The sequence below is a fragment of the Xyrauchen texanus genome, chromosome 35 (assembly GCF_025860055.1).
Source record: "Xyrauchen texanus isolate HMW12.3.18 chromosome 35, RBS_HiC_50CHRs, whole genome shotgun sequence".
NCBI classification, from domain to species: domain Eukaryota; kingdom Metazoa; phylum Chordata; class Actinopteri; order Cypriniformes; family Catostomidae; genus Xyrauchen; species Xyrauchen texanus.
The window spans coordinates 24,753,233-24,778,563 of record NC_068310.1 but is presented as its reverse complement, the minus strand read 5'-3'; the positions used below and the strand labels follow the sequence as shown (position 1 = coordinate 24,778,563).

The 25,331-nt window shown below is 39.5% G+C and overlaps 1 protein-coding gene across 1 annotated transcript in view; it reads left to right on the top strand.

Moving 5' to 3' along the window:
* Positions 1 to 25,331, top strand: part of stat6 (signal transducer and activator of transcription 6, interleukin-4 induced) — a 53,542-nt gene that overhangs the window by 16,952 nt on the left and 11,259 nt on the right. Inside the window, exons 2-15 of the mRNA XM_052105303.1 lie at positions 3,848 to 3,990; positions 5,915 to 6,059; positions 6,720 to 6,803; positions 7,136 to 7,301; positions 10,075 to 10,166; positions 10,673 to 10,821; positions 11,930 to 12,064; positions 12,606 to 12,782; positions 17,575 to 17,662; positions 22,972 to 23,094; positions 23,504 to 23,596; positions 23,705 to 23,908; positions 24,559 to 24,653; positions 24,778 to 24,911. Of these exons, the coding sequence (XP_051961263.1) occupies positions 3,860 to 3,990; positions 5,915 to 6,059; positions 6,720 to 6,803; positions 7,136 to 7,301; positions 10,075 to 10,166; positions 10,673 to 10,821; positions 11,930 to 12,064; positions 12,606 to 12,782; positions 17,575 to 17,662; positions 22,972 to 23,094; positions 23,504 to 23,596; positions 23,705 to 23,908; positions 24,559 to 24,653; positions 24,778 to 24,911 (1,816 nt within the window). The 5' untranslated portion in view covers positions 3,848 to 3,859. The remainder of the gene's footprint in view (positions 1 to 3,847; positions 3,991 to 5,914; positions 6,060 to 6,719; positions 6,804 to 7,135; positions 7,302 to 10,074; positions 10,167 to 10,672; positions 10,822 to 11,929; positions 12,065 to 12,605; positions 12,783 to 17,574; positions 17,663 to 22,971; positions 23,095 to 23,503; positions 23,597 to 23,704; positions 23,909 to 24,558; positions 24,654 to 24,777; positions 24,912 to 25,331) is intronic.

Below are 25,331 nucleotides of genomic sequence, written 5' to 3'. Positions count from 1 at the left end.
ACATTTAGTCATTTAGCAGACACTTTCATCCAAATTGAATTACAAATGAGGATCATAGCAAGCAATTTCTCATACAAAAGTCAACAATATTATCTTCAACTTTATTATTCCCAAGGGGCAATTATTTATGCTATAGTGGTAAAAAACACAAAATACAATAATACAATACAAACAAATACTTTGTAAAAGACATAATAATAAATAAATACAAATGTAAGCATTGTTAAACATACTACCTCTTCCTTTGAGAATTAAGAAAGGAAGGCTGTGTAAAAATGTATACCTGTTGGTCCTTACTAGAGGAACTCTGTTAAGGGTGCCAAATGGCAGGGTCTGGAATGCTTGTATATATCTGAAGTATCGCACTGCCAAGTTCTCAAAAAGCTGTAGAATAGAAGCTAGATAACGATTATTATTATTATTGTTATTGTTAGTAATCAATATTATGCCACAAATGATGTAATTGAAGCTAACTTGTATAGAACCTGTAACATTTCTTTAAGTCATGACCTTACTGAATGAAAAATACACACCTTTAACTTACAAACAACACTTTAAGGACAGAGCTCTCATCAAGATCAACGGTTTCTAAAATATATAATATATAGTTTAGTCGTGAGAATAATTATTCAGTTCAGTAGTTATTTGCCACTTTATTGTGCAGTACCTTATCTTTGGTGATATTAAATTATTTTGATGCCAAAAATGACCCCCTATGATTTTACAGCAGATGAGTTGCAGATTGAAACTAGTGAGTAATCACATGGTTAATACTGTATGTTGGAATTTACAACTGAAACTCTGTGTTGGCAAGACAGTGTACAGTCTAACCAACATATTTTAAATAAAGCTGGTAAGGGAACCTTATGACAGGTCTGAAGAGTGTAGGTGGTGTTTATTAATTGTCTTGACTGATGCATCAGAAATAGGCTTGAACGGCATTTCTGTTTTCCTGGTTGAAATGCATTTCCTATTGAGAAATGTCCTGTGTTTTATGACATTTTATTTAGAACTTTCATTAAACAGATTGGTAAGCTAAATTAATATTTGCTACGATAATAAGTTTTAAAAAGTACAATTGAGTGTAGAGAGTTGTTGCGCTCCCATAAATTGAAAATTCCTGCAGATGTGTGGAGCCAGAGAAACTTGTCAAAATTTTTGAGATTGCTGTCCGCACATTAAAAATTTGAAAACCTTTCAGTGTGCGGGACAGCAATCTCTAAAATTTAAAAAAGTACAATACTAATTTCAATATTAGACTTCTGATCTTATCATATGTACTTAATTTTATGGTTTTTCCCCATATGTTTTGTTTACTTTTTATGTTTTAAGGAGATTCAAGTTAACCCTTTCCAGCCTGAGCCCAAAATTCCATAAATTCCATTCTGTGCCAGAATATGGTATTCATATTATATTCATATAACATCACACACCTGAACTCTATATACCATTGTACCATTTTGAAGAGAAGAACTAGGGCTTTCAAATGATGTAAATATATGTATGATTATTTAAGTTTAATCATCCTTTATCAATAAGATTTCACAAAGCAATTTTTACAAAAAGTTTCTCCGGCCACCATTCTTCATCAGACAACTGCATTTTCAACCATTTTAATTACAAGAAAAGAGGGGAAACTTGGAGTGTATGAAATATACATCATTTTGTGGGCAATGTATAATAGCAGACCGATTAGAAATATAATCTATTGTTTAAAAGTTATGACCATTCTAGTGATTAGTGGGAAAACGGAATAAAACCAATATTTATAATGTTAAGATACATTTCACATGACCACTCCTCAAATACACAGGTGACGATGCATTTATTATTCACGCCCAGTAACCCCTTAACCAATCATATGTGCCTTTAGCTTATGTTGTCATGAGTATCTGGCAGTTTTCAGAAATAAAATCGGTGATTGGACGGCAAAGATATTGAAACAGGAATCATGGGAATAATTGTTCCCAAATGTGAACGCTCCGGCTGGAAAGGGTTAAATATTTAACTTCTTATGGTTTCAAAAGTTAATCTGAAACTGGGTTGAATTGATTAATAAAGCTTTGAGTGTTGTAGAGGGTACAATCCAGTCCAAAGCTAAATCTCTTTCAAAGTGTGAGATGTAACATGGTACTCGAAGACATGATCCAGCATGCTTAAATGCCTCTGGGTGCAATTTTGTTTCAGTGCTTGTGTCTAACTCACCATGTGTGACTGTTTGCAACATCTCTAAAAACACAAGATTTCTAGATTAAACCTTTCAAATTTCAGTTAGCATGGGTTAACATATGCTGCTGCCATGTTAGAATCACAGGACCAGCTCTTAATCTCAGTAACCATCTTGCTATTGGACACCTTTTATTCTTGGATTAAATTAATCATGGCTGATTGTGAAGAGTGAAATTCTACAATGGCATCTGTAACTGAAAATTATTGATTTTGAATTATTCTACATCCACACCAATAGGTGTCTGTAAATCCAAGATGAAAGTTACTGAGTGCACCTTTTAAAAGAATAGTTTTGGAAGGAAATATTGGTAATTGATTTGCTGCATTTGGAAGACTTTACTGTGGCATCATATGGAGGGACTGTACTTTTAATGGCTGCAAGTATATCTTGGCTTCTGATATTTTCGATTTCCAATAACGTTTTGAGGTAAAAGACAACATTCAAGATGATCTGTGATGTTGACTGACTGATGTGGTATGGCTTGGTAAAACAGAAACATTCAGTAGTTGAAGGACCATTGAAAGACTGATGTTCAGAAACACAGTACTGTACAGCTGCACATAGCATAGACATAAAATGTCCTTTCAGACTCATTTACTGGTAATACCAATGGAATATGCAGTGACAACCCTGTGGTACTGAAAAAAAAAAACATTATGAAAAATACCATACAAAACAAGCTAAGCTTTAATATTGCACATTTTATTTATTTAAAAAAGGCTATGACCAAATGATAAGAGTCAGATAAGTCGTTTGCTTTGCAAAAATATTTTTCTTAATCACTATATTTGTTTTTGCTTCTTTTAACTTTTAAAGATCTATAAAAACTTTTTTTAAAAGTGAAATTGCATGAGATAGGTTTATCCTTAATACAAACTAACTGCTTATGGTAATTTTATGCAGATGAGGTTATGTACAGTATAGTAAAAACCTGTTTTGTAAGCTCCTTATATGGTTATTTTGGAGTGGAGACAGGGTTGGAATAAAGCATTTGCATGTATGCAGAATCTTTTAGCTAACTGGGATTTATAAAGGGAATTTTGCACAGCTTCTGGCGACATACGTTTGTATAAATCTGAAATCTGGTTTTAGTGCATATACACACTTTTAGGATGAAATCTTCAGCAAGTTTTATTCATGAGGTCCCAGGTCTGACAAGCACCAATAAGGTCAAAAAGCACTGTGAATACATTATCAAAGCTATTCTTAAGATTTATGCACTATATTCCAAGTCTTTTACAGTCTTTTTTTAGTCTTTTCTTTTCATATAACTTTTTCATAAGATTGAATTTGGATCTGTTACTCACATAAAGCTATCGCATGACTTTGAAAGTCATATAGACTACTTTGACGGTACTTTTACAATACCTTTGTGGTGCTTATTTGGTGCTTCTTTTTTTTGTGTCATTTTTGGATCTTGACAGACATGGTTGCAATGAACTGTCATTGTATGGAAAAGACCTACATGAAGATTCTTCAAAAATTCTCTTTTGTGTTGCACAGAAGTCAGTCATAAAGAATTGGCATATCTCTCTTCCTTTCAGAAGGAAGAGAGTAATCTGAAGTTACAACTTTCCAGTTCTGTGCTAATAAATGTTGTGATTTATACTGTTGCAGTGCTTGCACACTATGGCGCTGTGGAAGCAAATGACCCTGCAGTTGCAATACATGTCAACTCAGACGCTGAATGAACTCTACCCGGACACATTCCCTCTGGACATCAGGCACTATCTTGCTGACTGGATAGAGGAACAGGCATGGTATGTGTCACTGACAAAATATGCAGTTATAGATAATCAGCAAATTAATGACAGTTTTCAAACGGGTTTCCTGAACCACTGTTAGAGTATTAGGAAATGATTACAGAGCTTTTATGCCATTAACTAACTATGTATTAGACTTCCTGTTCAGGAATGTCCATTCTGTGAAATAGATGTACACCAGCTGAATCATGTACTCTCATAGTGACTCACAATCACGTTGACAGTTGGAAAAAGCTGTGCTTCAGTGCATTTCACATGTTGGTTCTTGTCAGTTTGTTGCCATTTGATTACAGCGTTCACACAGCATAAGAATACTGTTTCAGTCCTGTTTTACAGTGCTGTTTAAAGTACTATTATGGTTCAGTTGAGAGTGACAGTCTGTAACCAAAGTGAATCCCTTAACTCTAGAAAGCATATGTGGGTAAAAAAAACAGCTGTCTAATTTTATTTTTACAATTTTTACATACAGTGGTAATTTGATCTGCCACTCCAGGTATTCCTGAATGAAGGTATCTTTGACTACGTGAAGTTGAACTGACAAACTGAACATGGAGGCAGTTTTAGAATCCATATGCAGGAAGATAATTAAACAATATAAGCAAACAAATCCAAATTGTTGAGCGGAGAGACGTAGTCGATATAACAGGCAGAGATCCAGAAACAGGTAAACAAGGCAAAACCGTGATCTAAAGACAATATCCAGATAAACGGGCACAATGGTCATAACGTGAGGCATAAACAGTAGACAATGGTAAACACTTGTTAAGCCAGGGATAGCTGGCAATACTGCGTAATGAGTAGTGGCTACATTTACATGGCAAACAGGAAATGAGCAGAGAAGGAATGTGTGATGAGCAGTATTCGGGAGAGGGCTCCCTCTGGTGGTTGGGAGGATGGGTGTCAGATGTTACACTGGCTTTTTTTTTTGTTAACATTTAGTTAATTATTTTTTAATTATAAGAGAAATTGCATCAGTACCCATAGAACGCATATGTGACCCATATATGGAATTATATGGACCACTTTTTATATAGTCTATATGTGTTTGTGTTATTTAGATATTTCACATTTTACCAACAAACATGGAAATTGCCCATATTTCTGTTATACAGCCTTTTTTACACTGTCACCCAAAACTCCTCCATTTTAAATTTTTCTAAACTCTTCAGAATTTAATAAAAGATATATCAACCATTTAAATATTTTTATTCTAAACGATTTACTTTAAAATTAGGAATAAGCATCTAGATTTGACCTGAGACTTTTCAACTCAGTTATGCATTTAACACACGTTCCACATGCATTCCAGGGTTGAATTTTCAGGACTCACAAATACATTTTGAGAGTAAGTTCGATCTGTGCTGTGTGAATGGAACCACTGTAGACTACTATTTTCTGTCACGCCTTACAATGTTGTAGCAACTATGCACAGTCTTGTCTCATGTGTTGCGTTTTTTGGGATGACGTTTACTCACAGAGACAGAGATACAGTACATACTGTTCCATTCAAAGGAATTTGATCCAGTGGCTGTCTTCCACTGGACTTGCTCCCATGAGTTTTGTGGTCTGGACACGACCAACCCCATTAAAAAAAAAAAAAAAAAAGCATTAGAATCAAACTACTGTACATACTACAGATTTTACAGACAGATTTGTTTATTAAATAACAGTGTCAATTCAGAGAAGATTTCCAGTCTTGTGTTATTCGCCATTTGCCTAAATCACACTTTCACTGTGGTTACAAGTGTTATTCACGGCTATTGTGAGAATAAAAAAGGGACTTGACTTTTGTGTACTTGGTCATACTGCTCTTCTGAGATGTTGGATGACAAGGACAATTTGAGAGTCGCGCTTGTTCGTAAATATGGTTGTCAATCTCAAACACTGACTGTGATGACTGTGCCTTGTTTGTTTGATTTAGGGAGAACTTTAATGTAGACAACACGGACCAGGAGCCTCAGGCCCGAGCTCTGTTGGACCAGATGGTGTTCATGCTGCAGGATTTCTCCATACGCAGCCCTAATGTGGTGGAGAAGGTCAAATTACAGCACATCAGCAGGAACTTGGTGTGTACAAAATTGACTCCAAACACTTCTAATGTTTGCTGGCTAAGTGGCATGCTGAAGGCTGCTGTATCTATTTTGGGGAAATTCTCTAAAACGCAAAACCTGCAACCTGTTCTCTAATACAAGCCTTAAATGCACTGAAATAGTGGCTAGAGTATTAAAGTTGTCACTCTTTTTAGCACAAACAACTTAATTTCAATTTATATTAGGCTTATTTTGGATTTAGTTGTATTTACAAAACTCCGCATTATTTGTCTGGGTTGATTAAAATTGCACTTTCTGCTGAAAGCAGGTAGTAAACTGAAGTTGTTTGTGTACATTTCTGTTGATCATGGCAGCAGTAATTAAACAACAAATGATGGAGAAGAGATAACCGGCCATATATTCAGTCATACAATGTGCTTGAGCTCCTTTTTTGCACTTAAAAAAGTCAGTTCAGGTACCTGTATCACAGTGGTTGAATGATGCTGTACAGTTTTTTTTGTTTTGTTTGCACTTTAAACTCGGATTGGCCAACCAGTGGAAACTTCAATGCATTTGCGAAATTACATGTTTCATGTTGAGTTACAGCTCTTTTACATTGTGAACAAGCATGGATCATTAATGTATTACTCTGGGCAGACTACCATGTTGAGTTTGACCTTATGAATTGCTTCTCAGAGTGTGTTTCAGCCACAGCCGATGCAACTTGTGAGGACAGTGCGAGATATTCTGAGGAAAGAGAGACTTTTAGTAGAACAGCAAGTAAGGACAACTCTATTACTGCAATATTTGGGATTTATTGGGAAAATGAAACAGAAATCTTGCCTTTATTTGTTACTGTATATATCACTGAAAAAAGTGGTAATGTGCAATTGTGACCTTAAGGAGCTATTTCTACCTGATCTAATGCTTAAAATTAGTTTTTTGTTTTGGTGTAGTTTAATGTTTTAATTTTGATTAAATCATGTTAAATAATATTAACCCAGTTATTTAAATGTCAACACATGAAGCACATTTTTAGGTCATCTGACAAAAAAAATGTCAGTGTTGATAATGTACATTTTCAGAATGTCATGCTTTTGCCAATGCTTCAGGGTCTTCAAGCTGCCAATGGCACCCCACACCCCCCAGTGGAGGAAACTAACACTGATGTGGACAATCTAGTGCTCAAAACTTTGGAAATTCAGAACTGCCGCCAATCTCTTCATCAGCTAAAAGAGGAGTTGAACTGGGAAAAACAGGAGGCTGCGTCTATGTCAGGTAAGAGTGGAAAAGGTGGAGTTATTGATGAGCCTTAATGAGCTATTTCTGCCGGATCTGACCCTTAAAAATGACTTTGGATGGTGTAACCTAATGTTGTAAAAATCAGTCGTGGCTGGTGCCTTTCAAAATAAGGGAAGCACAGATGTCGGTCATAAAATGTGAACTCTCTCTTTTTCATTTTTAATATTATTATTCATATTTATTTCATTATTCTCTATACTCTTTGATGTGTTTTTTTTTGTGGGGGGTCAGTGTTGGTCTAGTTAATCTACTTAGTGCGAAGTCTGCTCCTCCTAGGTAAGAGTATCAAATTACTTCTCCATCATTAAGTTAACAACATTACAACAGTGTTTGCCATTTTGACCCCAAAGCAGCTATTTTGCCCACTCACAAAAAAAAAACAACCTGTGACTAGTGAACTTACTGAACGAAAATATTATATTCCAAAATCCGAACATTATGTTTGCAATTTTATTTACAACATATACAGTACATATGCCAATGGCAAAATTGAAGATTTATAATCACTAAATTAATTGGGTTAAATAAATATTGAATGACAGGTATTGTGTTTATTTGATAATTCTATATGCTGTCATGGCCATCACCATTTCAATGACTGGCGGTTTGTTACATGGTTTAGCCCGTTTGAGAGCTCAAACAATCACCATATAGAGAAGATTTCAGGTGATATAAAAATACATTGATTGATGGCCCACTGTCGTGAAGCTCCTGTAGACACCCAGAGACACACACCATCTGGGCTGGGCCCAATGGAAAGAGCATGTGTTGTACACTATTGCACACTTTAGTTACCTAAAATATTGAACTGAGGCAGTAATTATCTGAAACATAAAGAGATGATATGCAATTTGATAAACGTCATTGTGTAATTTTAAGTGTAGTCTTAATCACCATGGTCAAGTTATTTTAAATAATGTCTCTGACTTAAATAAAACCAGTTAATTTTGACGCTGTGTGTGTGTGTGTGTGTGTGTGTGTGTGTGTGTGTATGTGTGTGTGTGTGTGTGTGTGTGTGTATAAGTTATGGCACCTGTTTAGATAAATGTGTAATATCACTGCTTTAGAAATAATTCTTGCCAAATATATAAAAAACCCAGTGCAGTGTTTGACAGCTTCTAAGAGTTAGTAAGATTTTAATAGTAATAATAATTTTAATAGTAACATTTCTTTAAAATGGGGATTTATTTTAATGTTTTTTTATTTTTTATTGTTATTATTCACAGAATTGAAAAATGTAAAGTTTGCATGCTTTATGATGCCAACCATGTTAACAGACTGTAAAATCCCCTTTTTCCTCTGTAAAAATTGGTTTTAATATCAGACCTTAAAGGGATAGTTCTCCCAGAAATGAAAATTAAGTCATAATTTACTTGCCATTATGTTGCTTCAAACTTTTATGGCTTTCTTTGTTTCATGGAATACAACAGGAGATAATAAGTAAAATGTCACTGTCACTATTCAGTTTCATTGTATGGAGACAAGATGCAGTAAAAATGAATTGTGACTGAGGCTCGGTGAACATTCCCTTTAAGAGGAAGATATACAGAAACTATGTTGTAGACTGCACTCAGAGACAGACATAGACACATGAAAGCAAATGCTTAAACAGTCATTTTCATTTAGAAGGCTCCAACAAGTCTCATGTTGATTTGCATTGTGGCTGATTTTTTGATGGCCCAATACAATCAATGCAAATTATCTTATGCTCATAAGATTAAAAATAAACGTATCAACAAGAACTTATGAATGATAAGTTAACTTTCCCGTCCTTTTGGAGCAGCATTTGTATAAAACACACTGAAGACAGACATAAGGAATTTTAATCCTGTCATAAATTACTCACACTAATGTTGTGCCAAACCTAAATTAATTTATTTCAGTAAATTTCAAATGTAAATTTTAGGCTGACTGTCAAGAATTTATAGCCTCAGTCACCATTTGCTTTCATTGTACAGAAAAAACATGCAATGAAAGTAAATGGTGACTAAGGTAAACATGCTGTCTAACTTCTCCTTTTGTGTTCCACAAAAGAAGGAAGAGAGCAACATAGGTTTGGAACAACATGAGGATGAGTATATGATGATTTTCAGAGTTTATTAACCTGAATCATTGGTTGGTTATTTTGCATTTTAATCACATACTATTTATTGTTTTAAAATAATTAACCGTGATTGTATGTGATTGTATATGCCTTACATTGTCAGAATTTATAGTTTGTGATATTCTAATATAATAACTATCTACAGTATATAAACTATTTGTTTAGGTTTATCAATGTACACAGACATGTCTACAATCATATAACAACTGACAACTATAACAGATGTATAAACATTATGTTACAAATCCTTTACTGTTGACCTATACTAATTGACATAAATTGATACACCCTGTTTATCAAAGACAACTGGGGTAATTCTATGGTTACTGTATAATAAGTAAATACTACTTGTTTAAATTTGTACTGTTAGGGGCATGTTTAATAAATAAGTACTCTATAGTAGGTGATAACCAGAGATTACTAATTTAAATGAAATTTGAGAACATAAAATGTACTATACATCGTGAAGAACCACAAGTAAACTGTTCTTAACCACTGGACTGAGTTATCAGATCCAGGGCTTTAGCTGACAGCAAGGTATCTGTAAAGGACTTTAAACCTTTAAGGAATTGAGTTTCTCATAATCACATACATACAAGGTTATCAAATGATGGTTTTATAATTTTTTTTCTTACCTCCATACAGGACCAAATGAATTGGATCCACAACATCCAAATCAAGTCACTAGAATAAATCATATACAGCAACTTGAGGTCAACTATTCAGGTTGTGCGAAGGTAAACACACAAAATGACTAAGCTTAAAGATCATAAAGCACTCCTCACATGACAGAGAAAAATAAAGTCATTGAGAAAGACTAGTTGAAAACATCAACTGTTTTAAAGGAATATAGTTCACCCACAAATGTAAACCTTGGTCTACATTTACTCATGATTATGTTGTGTGAAACCTTTATGACTTTCTCTTTTCTGTGCAACACAAAAGAGATGCCAGGCAGTGAACAAGTCAAATGGACTACTTTTATGATAATTTAATGGTGCTTTTTGACCATTTTGGAGCTTGAAAGCCCCAGTCCCCATTCACTTTCTTTATATGGAACAGAGCAGACATTCAGCCTGACATCACCTTTTGTTTTTAATTGGAAGAGAGAAAGTCATACAGATTACGGGAACAAAGTGAGGGTGAGTAAAAAAACAATTTTACATATTAGGTTGAACTATTCCCATAATGGAGTTGTTTAGCTGAAATCCTGTCATGTGATTGTTTCTGTGTGTGTTTACAGAAATCTTTACAGCTGCTTCAGGAGGCAGTGCATGCTCTGGAGCAGTGCCAATCCTCTCTGATTCACAGAATAAAGTCCTGGAGGTGGGAGCAGCACAGAGCAACCATTGGCCTGCACTTTAATGACAACCTTGGCCCTCTGCAGGCATGGTGAGGACAACCCATTGAACCTCTGCCTGTACCTCAAATATGGGGCTGTTCTGACCAAAATGGTTCTTGCTTTAAAAATGGTAGTTGTAGTCCAGCAAATGGAACAATCAGATGATGGAGACATAACCCATGTATTTTGGGGGTATGTTGAGATCCAGGTGTTTTGGTTGAAGGTTCAGAGTTTGTTGTGCGATGTAATGGCCACTCTCGTATTATTTTGCCCCAGACGCTGTATTTTGGGCGATGGGGTGGTCATCGATATTGAAAATAGACACATAAAGTGTTGGGTCCTAACCAGTGTCATGATCGCCAGGCAGATACTTTTAAGGGGCTGGAAGTCAGCTGAAGCACCCTCTTTTCAGGAGTGGTGCTCAAAGATGGGAAGGGTGGTGGCCTTTTGAAGAGTGGTCATTTAGAAGAATGGGGAAGTACAGCTTGTTGCTGGAGAAATGGGATGGGTATATGTCATTTATGGATGTGTGATTATTATTATTATATTTTACATTTATTTATTTATTATGTGTGTGTCTGTATCATTTACGACCACTGGGATGTTGTTTGGGCCAGGGTGTGATTGGGATTGGGAGGGGGAAGGGTAATAGTGGGGGTTGATATTGATTCTGTGTATATATGTTTTGTTTATCTATGTTCATTTATGTGAATCAATAAAAAAATGTTAATCTGAAAAAGATGTTTAAAACAATTAACAAATTGCGCAGACAGATGCAAAATGCATTCTAAAACTGTAAGCTTTAGATATACAGTAAGTATTAGGTTATTATAAACTTATAAAGATACAAGTAAATATTTAGTGACTACAATGCCCATTTCTGGGTAGAAATGCAATCATAAATAATAAAAAAAGCACAATTTACATTTAGGAATTTACTTCAACCACTCAATAAAACAATTTTTATTCTTTAAACCAACCGCTAAACAGCACACACAGATTGGATAGGATATCATAGGCAGTGATATATACACCTATGCTGCCTTCATTAACCAATCACATGAAGGAATCTTAGTTGAAATGATGGTACCTTCGTATATTGCCTGTGAAGTTAGCACTCCAACATTCTCTTTCTTCGCTCTCTCTGTTGGATTGCAGGTGTGAGCAGTTGCTCGGGGTGAATGTTAATCTAAGGCAGGAGCTCATGTTGCTGAAGAGAGATCTTGGAGGGAATCAGCAGATTCACTTGCTTCAGGATACTCTGGAATGTCTTGTCCAGACTCTCGTTCAGAGGTATGCAGGCCTCATCACCAGTTCCGAGAAAGACACTTTAGGCTTTTTTCATTCTGCACATGAATTCCATTTGTTTATCAAATCTGATAAACCCTCACCCTCATGTTGTTCCAAACACGTATGACTTTCTGTCATGCCAAACAGGAGATGTTAGGCAAAATATAAGCCTCAGTCACCATTTACTTTCATTGCATCTTTTTCCATACACTATTCCAAAAATCTGATTGTATTCTATAAGGGTTTTTGCTGTTCAGACTATAAAAAAAAAAAACTGTTTTGAGTTGGATACACCAAAACATCTTATTTTTGCTGCCTGTCCAAACAAGATTGCTCTGACAGGATTGTTAGGTGCCTTGCATCTTGGTTCTACTTTTATTTACATATATGTATTGATTTCCCCTAAACTCTTTAAGAATGTTGCGTTGTTGCCTCAGCTCTTAGCTATCATGCAATCACAACAGATGATTGTGATAACGTGATAAAATGGCAGTGCCTTTACTTCAATGTTTGATCATCTGCTTTATTTGTCTTGGCATCTCAGTTCGTTGGTGGTAGATAAGCAGCCACCCCAGGTGATTAAAACTCAGTCCAAGTTCTGCACCAGTGTGCGATATCTGCTGGGAGAGAAGATGGCTCCTGGAAAACCTGTTATGTTGAAGGCTCAGATTATTACTGAAGCACAAGTGAAGAACATGGTTCAACAAGGGGTCATACCCAAGTAAGAATGCTGCCTTCTTTAAATGCACATACTGTATATAATATTCTCACAGAAACAGAACATTAATATCCAATTTGGAGAAAACATGTCCAGGTCCCTTTTTCATTCTATATAGATACACAAGTCAGAAGTTTACATACACTTCATTAAAACTAATTTTTAACTACTCCACAGATTTAATATTAGCAAACTATAGTTTTGGCAAGTCATTTAGGACATCTACTTTGTGCATGACACGATTAATTTTTCCAACAATTGTTTACAGACTGATTGTTTCACTTTTAATTGACTACATCACAATTCCATTCGGTCAGAAATTTACATACACAAAGTTAACTGTGCCTTTAAGCAGCTTGTAAAATTCCGGAAAACTATGTCAAGCCTTTAGCCAATTAGCTTCTGATTTGGAGGTGTTCCTGTGGATGTATTTTAAGGCCTGCCTTTAAACTCAGTGCCGCTTTGTTTGACATCATGGTAAAATCAAAAGAAATCAGCCAAGACCTCAGAACAAAACAATTGTGCACCTCCACAAGTCTGGTTCATCCTTGGGAGCAATTTCCAAATGCCTGAAGGTACCACGTTCATCTGTACAAACTATAGTATGCTAGTATAAACGCCATGGGCCCACGCAGCCATCATACCGCTCAGGATCGAGACACATTCTGTCTCCTAGAGATTAACGTTTTTTGGTGCGGAAAGTGCAAATCAGTCCCAGAACTACAGCAAATGACCTTGTGAAGATGCTGGAGGAAACATGTAGACAAGTATTTACATTCACAGTAAAACAAGTCCTATATTGACATAACATGAAAGACTGCTCGGCAAGGAAGAAGCCACTCCTCCAAAACTGCCATAAAAAAGCCAGACTAAAGTTTGCAAGTGCACATGGGGACAAAGATCTTTCTTTTTGGAGAAATGTCATCTAGTCTGATGCAACAAAAATGTAACTGTTTGGCCATTATCACAGGTTATGTTTGGAGGAAAAAGGATGAGGCTTGCAAGCTGAAGAACACCATCCCAACCGTGAAGTATGGGGGTGGCAGCATCATGTTTTATGCAAGTTATACAATTTAAAGGCAATGCTAACACATACTAACAAGGTGTATGTAAGCTCTTATCCACTGGGAATGTGATGATAAAAATAAAAGCTTAAATAAATAATTCTCTCTACTATTATTCTGACATTCCACATTCTTTATAATAAAGTAGTGATCCTAACTGACCTAAGACAGGGAGTGTTTTCTATGATTAAATGTCAGAATTGTGAAAAACTGAGTTTAAATGTATTTGTCTAAGGTGTATATAAACTTCTGACTTCAACTGTGTGTGTGTGTGTGTGTGTGTGTGTGTATATATATATATATATATATATATATATATGTGTGTGTATGTATTGCATTAAGAACATGAACCTTAGTTATGGTTATTTTCACGAGAATTAAGCACATTTTTTTACCACCACACATTTATGTTACTGTAATGCATCAAAAGTTGTATTTTTTTTAGTTTTTATACAATTCCCATTCTCTTTAAATTCTTATTACTGTAATATAGCAATTTTTACTCTTGTAAACTGATTACTTTAATACAATGTTTTTTTATTATTTAAATCAGCATAAAGACAGTACTATGATGTATAAATTCTTAACTATTTACTGTATATCATAATTTTTTGCATTACAATAATGACAGTTAGGATTGGAAATATACTTAGTGTTATAGGAAAGATTCTAAAAATAATCTTCATTATCTTACAAAAAATGTAATTTCCTTTTTTCTTTTCCTCAGCCTCATGCTGAACTAAAATTATCTTCTCGTGTCTTGATTTAGGATAACTTTGCACATTAAATTGCTTTATGCACAAAGTTACACAAAGTATTGAGCATGTACCATGTTCATACACCATCAACCTAATTCCTAGACTTGCCGTTATGAAAACATTTTCAAAACACATCCACGCATGAAAGCCAGAACCAAGGAGGTCTAATGCCAAGAAAAAGCTCTAATAATATTTGCAAATTTAACTTGATCCGACACTGAATGCTCAAGCAGCATAATTTACACTTAGAAAACTCCTGATGTTGCTATAACAATGCAAAAAACACTTTCTAATTTGCTTGAAGTGAAAATCAGTTCTCCTTTAATTTTTAGTTAATCAGTCGCATGATCATGCAGAACATTTCAGGTTTTTAAATCCATAAGGATCTCTTTCTCAACGGCAATACCAGCAGTGAAGACATCCGACACGTCAGCAAGATCTCGTGCTCTTCACTTTCAAATTACGTACATCACTTAAAGCGTGATTGCGTCAATCAAGGCCAGCTGGAAGAGCTGGACAGTGACATATTCTAAGACCACACCCACCAAGAACAAATAAATCAATCTGTTTGGCTGATGAATCTGACAATCTGATTTTAGATGCTTATTCACTTACACTGTTGGGGGATTCTGTGGAAATTCTAAAGGCCTGACGGGGTGGAGCTCAAACTCACACACTGTTTCGGCTAACAAGCTTGGCTTCGGGCATGTGATTTGTGAAACAGTTTGCTTGTAAGCGTCAAGGAATAAATTCTGATTGTATACATTTTTTTGTTTTTTGCTATTCGTTTTTAGATTTATTAGGAGTGGAAAGTGATTGAAAATACATTGGCAAAAAGGTAAATGAGAATGAAAGGTTGAAAAAATATTTATTTATTAGCCATGTTAGCCAGCAAAGGCGAAATTGAGAGTGAGAAATTGCCACTGAACACAACACATACCAAAGAAAGAATAACTAAACACATGATGCCAAAAATGCTGATGCTGAAACATTTCACATACAGACAATCTACAACTTTAGTGTCATCGTGTCGTAATATCACTTTTGCGTTTTTGCCGTATGATGAAATATGCCTATAAAAGCTGTCATACTGTACATGTTAAATACTTCACAGTCTTTTTTGCAGTGCTGTTATAAAGGTGGTGCGATTTCCAGTCGGGAGAGATCGCATTTTTGGTAATCGTGGGTACTCGTGTGGTCGCGGCTCGCATCGTGTGAGGGGAATTACGAGCGGAGCCGAGAGGCTCACGACCTCCTTATAATAAAAATAATAAAAATAAAAAATACGGGCTGATTTGGCGATCTACCTGAAGCTGACCAATCAAGAGAAGGTGTTACAACTCACGCCATCAATGTAAATTGAGTGTTCATGAAGCTTTTACACATTTGTAGAAAATGGTCGTGTTATAACTGTTTTCCCCATATTATTCATGACCACATCACTAGGAAGGATTCTACAGAAATGCCATGCTGTTCTCTTATTTTCAAACAAATATACGGGTTGCGAAAACAAGCTTTATCACTCTGATGGACAGAGTTTTCACATTTCCGTCATGGTCTATTTTTAGTCATCATACTTGCATTCGTTTCAGTTCCAGGGCTTCATTTAGGGGGTATAGCATCTGTTATAATTGTACGTATATGCATACGATAGTGGATATGCGATTGAAGATTTTTTTTTTAACTCCAAGCTAGTGAAAGAAAGGACTTCTAGATTTGAAAGTTCTACCTGTCAATCAACCACTGCGCTAATAAGATTTTACCACATGTGGCTTTAAAGCACTTTTACATGGACGACACATCATGGATCTTCTTCAGAATGTCTGCTATCAACATGCAAGCAGTGACACAGATGTGAAGGATGCAGATTACATTTAAAGATGAATAATACAGGAAGCCTATACTCCACTAAAATAACTGTAATTCTGCACTAAATGCCATGTTTAGTAGTGGCGGTGGCGTTGCGGGCTAATGCACGCAACTGTTAATCAGAAGGTTGTTGGTTCGATCCCCACAGCCACCACCATTGTGTCCTTGAGCAAGACACTTCACTCCAGGTTGCTCTGGGGGGACTGTCCCTGTAATAAGTACACTGTAAGTCGCTTAGGATAAAAGCGTCTGCCAAATGCATAAATGTAAATGTAAATCAAATCCAAGTATAACAGAAAGAAACAGTGCTCAAATTTTTCGCACTTTTTAATCTTGTACATTTTGTGCACTTTATTGTTATGCAGTAACTGGCAACAACACACTGATGTTATGATTTATGTATACAGTCATGAAATCACACAGCCTCCCTTCGAAATATGAAGCTGTCAAATGACAGATAGCATTTGTAATAAGTATACTTTTTCTTTTTTAATTGGCAGATGAGTTTTCAGCCAAAGCAGCCCCTATGTCAGCCTTCTATTTTACTTCTAAATCACAAGATATGAGGAATTAAAGCAATGTCCTCATCTGGCTTTATGTCTTATAATGATTAATAGCGCGAAAATCCATGCGATTGCTTTGGAATTTACCAAGCCGTGCACCTGTATGATTTTCAGATAAACTGACTCATAACGTGTGCAGGGGCTCACAACCTCCCGAGTGTCAGAGCTTGCACCGTGTATGCCCGCCTAAGATATAAAAAAGTGGAGGTGAAAACTATGTCAAGCCTTTAGCCAATTAGCTTCTGATAGGAGGTGTACTGAATTGGAGGTGTTCTTGTGGATGTATTTTAAGGCTTGCCTTCAAACTCAGTGCCTCTTTGTTTGGCATCATGGGAAAACCTATAGAAATCAGCCAAGACCTCAGAACAAAAAATTGTTCACTTCACAGGAAGTGGAGGCACAACCAGATAAGCAAACAGAATCAGGGATTCGGTTGAGCTGTTAACCATACTGACTGACAGCACATTTCAGGTCTAAAATAAACCTATAAAATATGTAAATGTTTTATGATCATTCTCTCTGTCTGTGTTTCTCCACTTAGTGAAAATGTAGGAGAACTTATCAACAATACAGCCATCTTAGAACACAACACTGCCAGCAAGAGTACATGTGCAACCTTTAGGAACATGGTAGGTAACTGTGTGAAAAGTTGGATTCACCAAGTCTTGTTCCAAACTTCTTTGAGGGTGTTGCTTTTTGCTTTATCTTGATTTTCATCTGGATTTTGTCATGTAATGGATTATGTAAAGTCCTAAATAAACCTCACTAGGTTGATACAAGACACCTTTGCTTTGTTTCGGAAATGGGATCCTGATAAACCTGTTTGGGTTTATTTTGTGATAATGACAGACTAACAAATCATTATATTGCTAATTGCACGGCTACTTGCCAAATAAATAAATGCTTGGGCAAGAAACACTGATATGAGTTTAAATGATTATATTATGTGAGAAGTGACTGTTAGTGCTCCTAAATACATTAAACTAGCACAGATCAAATATTTTTGATTAGCAGTCATTTTGAGTTTAGCAGTCATTATATACAAAATATTTGACTACAGAATGTCTCACCTGACCTCTAGAATACTTGATACTGAGGACTTTGTTGTGTAATAATTAGGTTAAATGGTTTTGAAGAGAAAGTTCTCTGACGAGAGGTTCTCTCGTATTGCTTAAGCTAGCTTACGCTACGGGAAAGATTAATCTTTTCTGAGATATTGAAGCCAAAAAATTATCCTTAATTTTGTATCCATTGTCAATGCAGTGCAGCAGCTGCATACCTTGAGCGGGCTAGCTAGCGAGCTCATTGGTTGCTCTGCGGCAACTGCTGCAGCCTATAGACGAACTTGAGTGAACTCGCGTCCAATGAGAGGCGCCCGCACCGTCACTGTATCAAAGCCCGCCAGAATGGGCGTGGCTAGATTGCATATAAGCGTAAGTTCGTAGGCTGGAACCCTGATTTTCATCTATTCAGCGAAGCTCTTCGCATCTCTGAAGTGCAGAAGCCGCGTCGCCGTTCGAGGGGCATCTAGCAAGCTTGGACAGCGCTCGAAGAAGCCGGCCGTCTTCGCCACCTTCAGCCATCCTGCGAGCTACGCCATCCGGCGACGTATCCTTTTTAGAGCAAGCTAGTTCCTCAGCGAACTTCACAAAAAGAGCAACGAGCGTCTTTTTAAAGATGCCTCACACCACCTGCACCTCATGCCGCGCCCCTCTCAGCGCCGGAGACCGCCACCTCATCTGCGCTCTATGCCTGGGACTGGAACATGCAGAGCTCGCCCTCGCTGAAGGCGGATGCGACCTCTGCGAGGAGCTTCCGATGTCGACCCTGCGGGCTCGACTCGAAGCACTCAAGACCGAAGCCGCCGCCGCTTTCGCTTCGCCAGCGCAGAAAGAAGCGCCGCTCCCAAAGGCTGCCGGAACCGGTGTTAGAAGCGACTACCTCGCCGGAGCCTCTCCCTCGAGCCTCGCTTTCACCCTCCCCGCCCCCCGGGACGCGCAGTTGCCGCCGAGCGGCCGCACTGCTGCCATCTCGGATGACGAGGCGGAGGATAAGGGCTGCTGTTCCATCATGGCTTCGGACAGCGAGGAGTGGTCAGGCTCCTAAGCCTCCTCCTCGGCCCAGGAATCCAGCAGGACCCGCGCCGGAGTCGAAGAAGAACTAACACGCCTCCTCACACAGGCCGTCGACCGCCTCGGGCTCGAGTGGTCACCGCCCTCTGAGCAGGCTCCCAACAGACTCGACGGCTGCTTTCTTCAGAGCCGTCGCCACGCGGCGCCATGGCCCGGCCGCTCCTTCCTGCCAGAACTCCACGCCGAGCTCTCTAAATCGTGGAACGCGCCTCTCTCGGCCAGGAACCGTCGGTGGACGGCGCCACCGAGAGGGGCTACTCTTCTTAAGCACAATAAAACAGGGCTATTTGCTACAGTTCGATCACCGCCCTCCCCGCTTCAGAGCGCGGCTCGAAACTACTGTGAACACGGAAGCAGCCTGCATGCTTCGTTCAGAAATAGCAAACCTTCTGTGCAAAAGGGCCATAGAGAGAGTGCCACCTTCTCTGAGCAAGTCGGGGTTTTACAGCCGTTATTTTCTTGTCCCCAAGAAAGATGGCGGCCTCAGACCAATATTAGATCTCAGGGTTTTGAACAAGGTGCTCGCAAAAAGACCGTTCAAAATGCTTACAATCAGGAAACTCCTCGCGCATGATGCGCCAGGGGACTGGTTTATTTCTCTCGATCTGAAAGATGCCTACTTTCAGATTCAGATAAATCCCCATCACAGGCCATTCTTGAGATTCAGCCTTGACGGCCAGGTTTATCAATACACCGTCCTTCCGTTCGGCCTGTCTTTAGCACCCGTACTTTCACGAAGTGCATGGATGCGGCGCTCGCACCCCTGCGGAGTCAGGGCTTGCGAATTCTGAACTATTTGGACGATTGGCTAATTTTGGCACAGTCACATACGGAGCTTCTGTCTCACAGGACAGTTCTCCTCAGTCATCTGAACAGTTTGGGTCTTGCAGTCAATTGGACCAAGAGCTCACTACAGCCCAGTCAGGCAATTTCCTTCCTTGGAATAGAACTAGACTCCATGGCGATGACGGCTCGCTTATCTACACAGCGCGCCGTGTTCAGCGACTAGCCGCGTCCTTTCAGATGAACAGCCTCACGCCTCTGAAAAAATTTCAGAGAATGCTAGGTTACATGGCCTCAGCCGCAGCAGTACTTCAGCTGGGTTTACTGTGCATGCGCCCGCTTCAGCATTGGCTAAACACCCGCGCGTCTCGCCGGGCTTGGGCCACGGGCTGCCAGCCGATCAGAGTGACTCAGACCTGTATCTCAGCTCTGCAGCCCTGGGCAGTGGCCGAATGGTATCAGCGGAGAGTGACGATGGGAGCTGTATCTCGCCGAAAAGTCATCTCGACAGACGCATCCAACACGGGTTGGGGCGCGGTCTGCGAGGGCTCTCCGGTTTTTGGCCTATGGTCAGTTCAGGAAAAGCTCCTTCACATAAATTGTCTGGAAATGATAGCGGTCGAGTACGCGCTCGTGCGCTTCCTCCCGGTCATTCAGGGTCACCACGTCCTGGTCCGTTCGGACAACAGATCTGTGGTATCCTATCTAAACCGTCAGGGCGGTGTCAGATCCAGGAACCTCTTCCATCTGACAAAACGCATACTGAGTTGGTCCCAGTGCCACCTGCGCTCGCTGAGGGCGACGCACGTGCCAGGCCACCTGAACGACGGCCCAGACAGACTGTCCAGAGACAATATTTCCCCAGGGGAATGTCCCTGCATGCTCAAAGAGTCCAGAAGTTATGGAGCATATTCGGCAGAGCAGAGATAGACCTCTTTGCGTCAGAAGAGAACTCTCACTGCCCAGTATGTTTCTCGAAAAGCGAGGACACACTGGCCCAGGACTGGCCCAACCGCCCGCTTTACGCCTTCCCTCCCTTCTCGCTATTGCCACAGGTAAAGCAGAGGATCAGGGAAACGCGTCACTCGGTGCTCCTCATAGCCCCGCGCTGGGAGAATCAGACATGGTTCCCAGAGCTTACGCAGCTGTCACTGACAGCCCCGTGGCCCATTCCAGTGAGAGCAGATCTCCTCTCTCAAGCTTGCGGCACGATCTGGCATCCCCACCCAGAGCGCTGGGCGCTGCACGCGTGGGTGATCAACGACTACCCGTCGCTTTGCCAGAAGGAGTAATAAACACTATCATACATGCTAGAGCCCCTTCCACGAGAAGACTCTATGCGTCCAAATGGTCTGTGTTTTCAAAATGGTGCACTGACAGAGACCTGGACCCACGGACATGTGGTGTGTCATCGCTGCTCGTGTTTTTACAAGAGCTGCTGGATAAGGGCAGATCCCCATCCACGCTCAAAGTGTACGTGGCGGCCGTCGCAGCGTTCGCTGAACCCCTGCACGGCCAGTCACTGGGAAAAAACGAGCTGGTCATCCGCTTCCTCAGGGGAGCTAGAAGGATGAAACCCCCGCGCCCCCCATCGGTTCCTATCTGGGATCTTTCTGTAGTTCTCGAAGCTATGAAAGCCCCCCTTTCGAACCGCTTCAATCCATGGATTTGAAATACCTTTCACTCAAAACCGTTTTTCTAACTGCCCTGTCATCAGTTAAACGTGTGGGAGACCTTCACGCGCTGTCTGTCAGCGCTGCGTGTCTTGAGTTTGGACCAAGTGACTCCAAGGTCATTTTAAAGCCTAGACACGGCTATGTCCCCAAGGTGATCGGTACTCCTTTCAGAGCACAAATCATTTCCCTATCGGCGCTGCCAGCATCCGATAGCTTAACGCGACGCCAATCTCCTTTGCCCAGTCAGAGCACTGAGAATGTATACTGCGCGCTCCGCCTCTTTCAGACGCTCTGAGCAGCTTTTCGTTTCGTTCGAGGGCGCACCAAAGGTTTCACCGCCTCGAAACAGACACTGTCTAGATGGATAGTGGACGCTATTGCTGCCGCGTACGGCGTCAAAAGACCTACCATGCCCGTTAGGCATTAGGGCTCACTCCACTAGAGGCATGGCCTCCTCGTGGGCATGGTCCAGCGGGATTTCCATTCACGACATATGTGTGGCAGCGGGCTGGGCTTCCCCTCCACCTTTGTCAGATTTTACAATCTGGAAGTGCCCGCCCTGCAGGCAAAACTACTAGCGGTTTAATACGCTACAGCTCCCCTGGTGAGCTGCACTGACGGGACACATTCCACACAGACCGGCACCGCCGCTCTGTCTTTCCCTTCCCACTATGTGCTTATGTATTACACACACACACTGGCCCGCACTCTTGCCGGCCAAATATTATTCCCCCACTCACAAGGGCTCCCCACCCCCGGGGCTCATGCAGTGGATGCTTGGCGCGCACGGCGTTGACAATGGGTTCCCATGGCGTAAGCTAGCTTACGCAATACGAGAGAACCTCTCGTAAGAGAACGAATCGGTTACCTAACGTAACCTCGGTTCTCTCTAGATGAGGGAACGAGTATTGCCGTGCTCACGCCACGAGCGACTTTCGCTTCATTCTATGAAAACCAGGGTTCCAGCCTACAAACTTACGCTTATATGCACTCTAGCCACGCCCATTCTGGCGGGCTTTGATACAGTGACGGCGCGGGCGCCTCTCATTGGACGCGAGTTCACTCAAGTTCGTCTATAGGCTGCAGCAGTTGCCGCAGAGCAACCAATGAGCTCGCTAGCTAGCCCGCTCAAGGTATGCAACTGCTGCACTGCGTTGACAATGGATACAAAATTAAGGATAATTTTTTGGCTTCAATATCTCAGAAAAGATGAATCTTTCCCATAGCGTAAGCTAGCTTACGCAATACTCGTTCCCTCATCTAGAGAGAACCGAGGTTACGTTAGGTAACCGATTCGTTTTATTACAAAGTTAAAGGTTACTTATCATATGTTTTCCTCCTTTTCAGTCCATAAGGAAGATCAAACGAGCGGACAGGAAGGGCTCTGAATCAGTGACAGAGGAAAAGTTTGCTTTGCTGTTCATCGCAGAAATGATCATCACAGGCTGTGAGAAGCCTTTTGGCATTCAGGTGATTATCCCTTTACTTTTGCTGATCTAAATTAAATCTGATGTCTGTGTCTATACGGCACTTTCAAAACATTGCTCAGTTTGTTTGATCATCCCGACCAGCATCATACCAATCAGTGCTGTGAGTTTGGGGCGGGACTATCAGTTTATTGACCAGTGGTGGAAGAAAGGGAGTGATTTAAAACAAATGCTGTTTAATCAATACCGTGTGGTGACAAGTGACAGAAATTACATTTCAGCTTGTAACATAATGCAGTGGATCTTTGTTGTTGTTGTTGTTGTTGTTGTTTTAATCAACTTTGAACTTAGATTAAAAAAAATTAAAAAAATGTGTGTGTGTATATTTTGCTATTATATTTGCTTTTTTTAATGTATGAAAGTGACGTAACTCCGTTTTATTCTGCTCCTAGATAATCACTCTTCCTGTGGTTGTAATTGTACATGGCAGTCAGGAAATCAATGCCATGGCAACTATCATATGGGACTGTGCCTTCTCAGAGCCTGTAAGTGACATACCAGCATGGCATACAAATTTTTGCTCCTCCCGATGACCATCTACGATGTCTTGTCAAAAAATCGAAAATTCATGCTTTGTGCTGTGCTGTTCTCAGAACAGGGTACCGTTCGTTGTTCCGGATCGAGTGCCCTGGAATCAGATGTGTGATGCTCTCAGCAGTAAATTCATGTCTGAGGTGCAGACGCAGCGTGGCTTGGACAGATATAACCTTCACTTTCTCGCCCAGAAGATCTTTGATCAACCAGACACCACTGAAGACTTCAGCAACATGCCTGTGTCCTGGGCTCAGTTCAACAAGGTGCCACTTATGTGAATTCACTCATATGTTACAGAGCAATGAATATATTTGTGCATTAAAAGAATATTCCAGCTAAAACACACTCACACACTCACAAGTTTTTATTTATATAGTGCTTTTCACAATACACAAGAAAACATTGTTTACATGAAATGTAATAATCAACAGATGTTCTCCAATTTCTTAAAAAGTAACAAAACGTAAACAGACACATGGACACATTGAATAAGCTGGCAGAACACCAGTAAAATCTTTACATGCAGAGTGAAGTCGTGCAATGGTTTGCTGCTGTGCATTCTTTTCAAATTATTTTCTTCTTTTGGCATTGACAGTTATGCTTTTACAATATGAGCGCACAACAATTGCCCTGTTGACTTCCTTTGTAAGTGCATTTCTGCGCACTTACAAAGTTTACAGCTTATAGTTTTACAAACTGTGATGCGAGCTAAAAGTGCCACAACATGCCACAGATGCTGTTGATTTGAGCTTGATAATTGAGCCGTAGTATTCTTTTAATACACGTGTTAAAAATGACCACATACAAAAATATTTCAGACATTCAGAGCTGGTTTGAATGCAACATTTCACGTCTGTAAAAGCATTGGGTGTGTATTGGTGAAATGGAGTGAGATTATCTCTGACTAACACAGGAAGTTCTGCCTGGTCGAAATTTCACCTTCTGGCAGTGGTTTGAAGGGGTGATGGATCTTACAAAGAAATGCCTAAAAGAGTATTGGAGTGAAGGGTACAGTAGTTATTACTTTATATCTCCTTAACATATGTTTAACTTAAAGTAACAATTTGAGTCTTATGCAGAGATAGAATAAATAATTGTGATAGATCAGATAATAATCTCATTGCCTTTGCAGATTGATCTTTGGCTTCATTGGGAAGCAATACCTCCATGTCATCCTGCAAAACAAACCCAGTGGCACATTTCTTCTTCGCTTTAGTGATTCAGAGATGGGTGGCATCACCATCGCCTATGTAGGTCCCAGTGAGAGTAAGTTTCAAGGCTTTATAATACATTGTATATAATGTTGAGATCAAATGACTGATTACTACTCATCTCGACAGCCCCTTATTATTGGACCCTTTTGCTCACAGAATGATTAAATCTTACTGAAACAATTGCTTTTGCATGATGCTACATAGATTAGTAAAAGACCAAGTCAACCGCCATATCCAACAGTGCAACAAACTAAAATGAATGAGTGCACCTATCAACATTATAGAGCAAATTATGTTAAGTCATTTTTATTTATGTGGATTTCTGTGGAATAAATCTTTCGGAGTAAAGAATTTACCTTATACAGATCAGCAATGAAGAAAACAAGTATCTCTATATGTTAACTAGATTTGCTCTTATTTTCTCTCTTAGATTCAAATGTATTTGTCTCCTGGGGATAATTGAGACATTGCA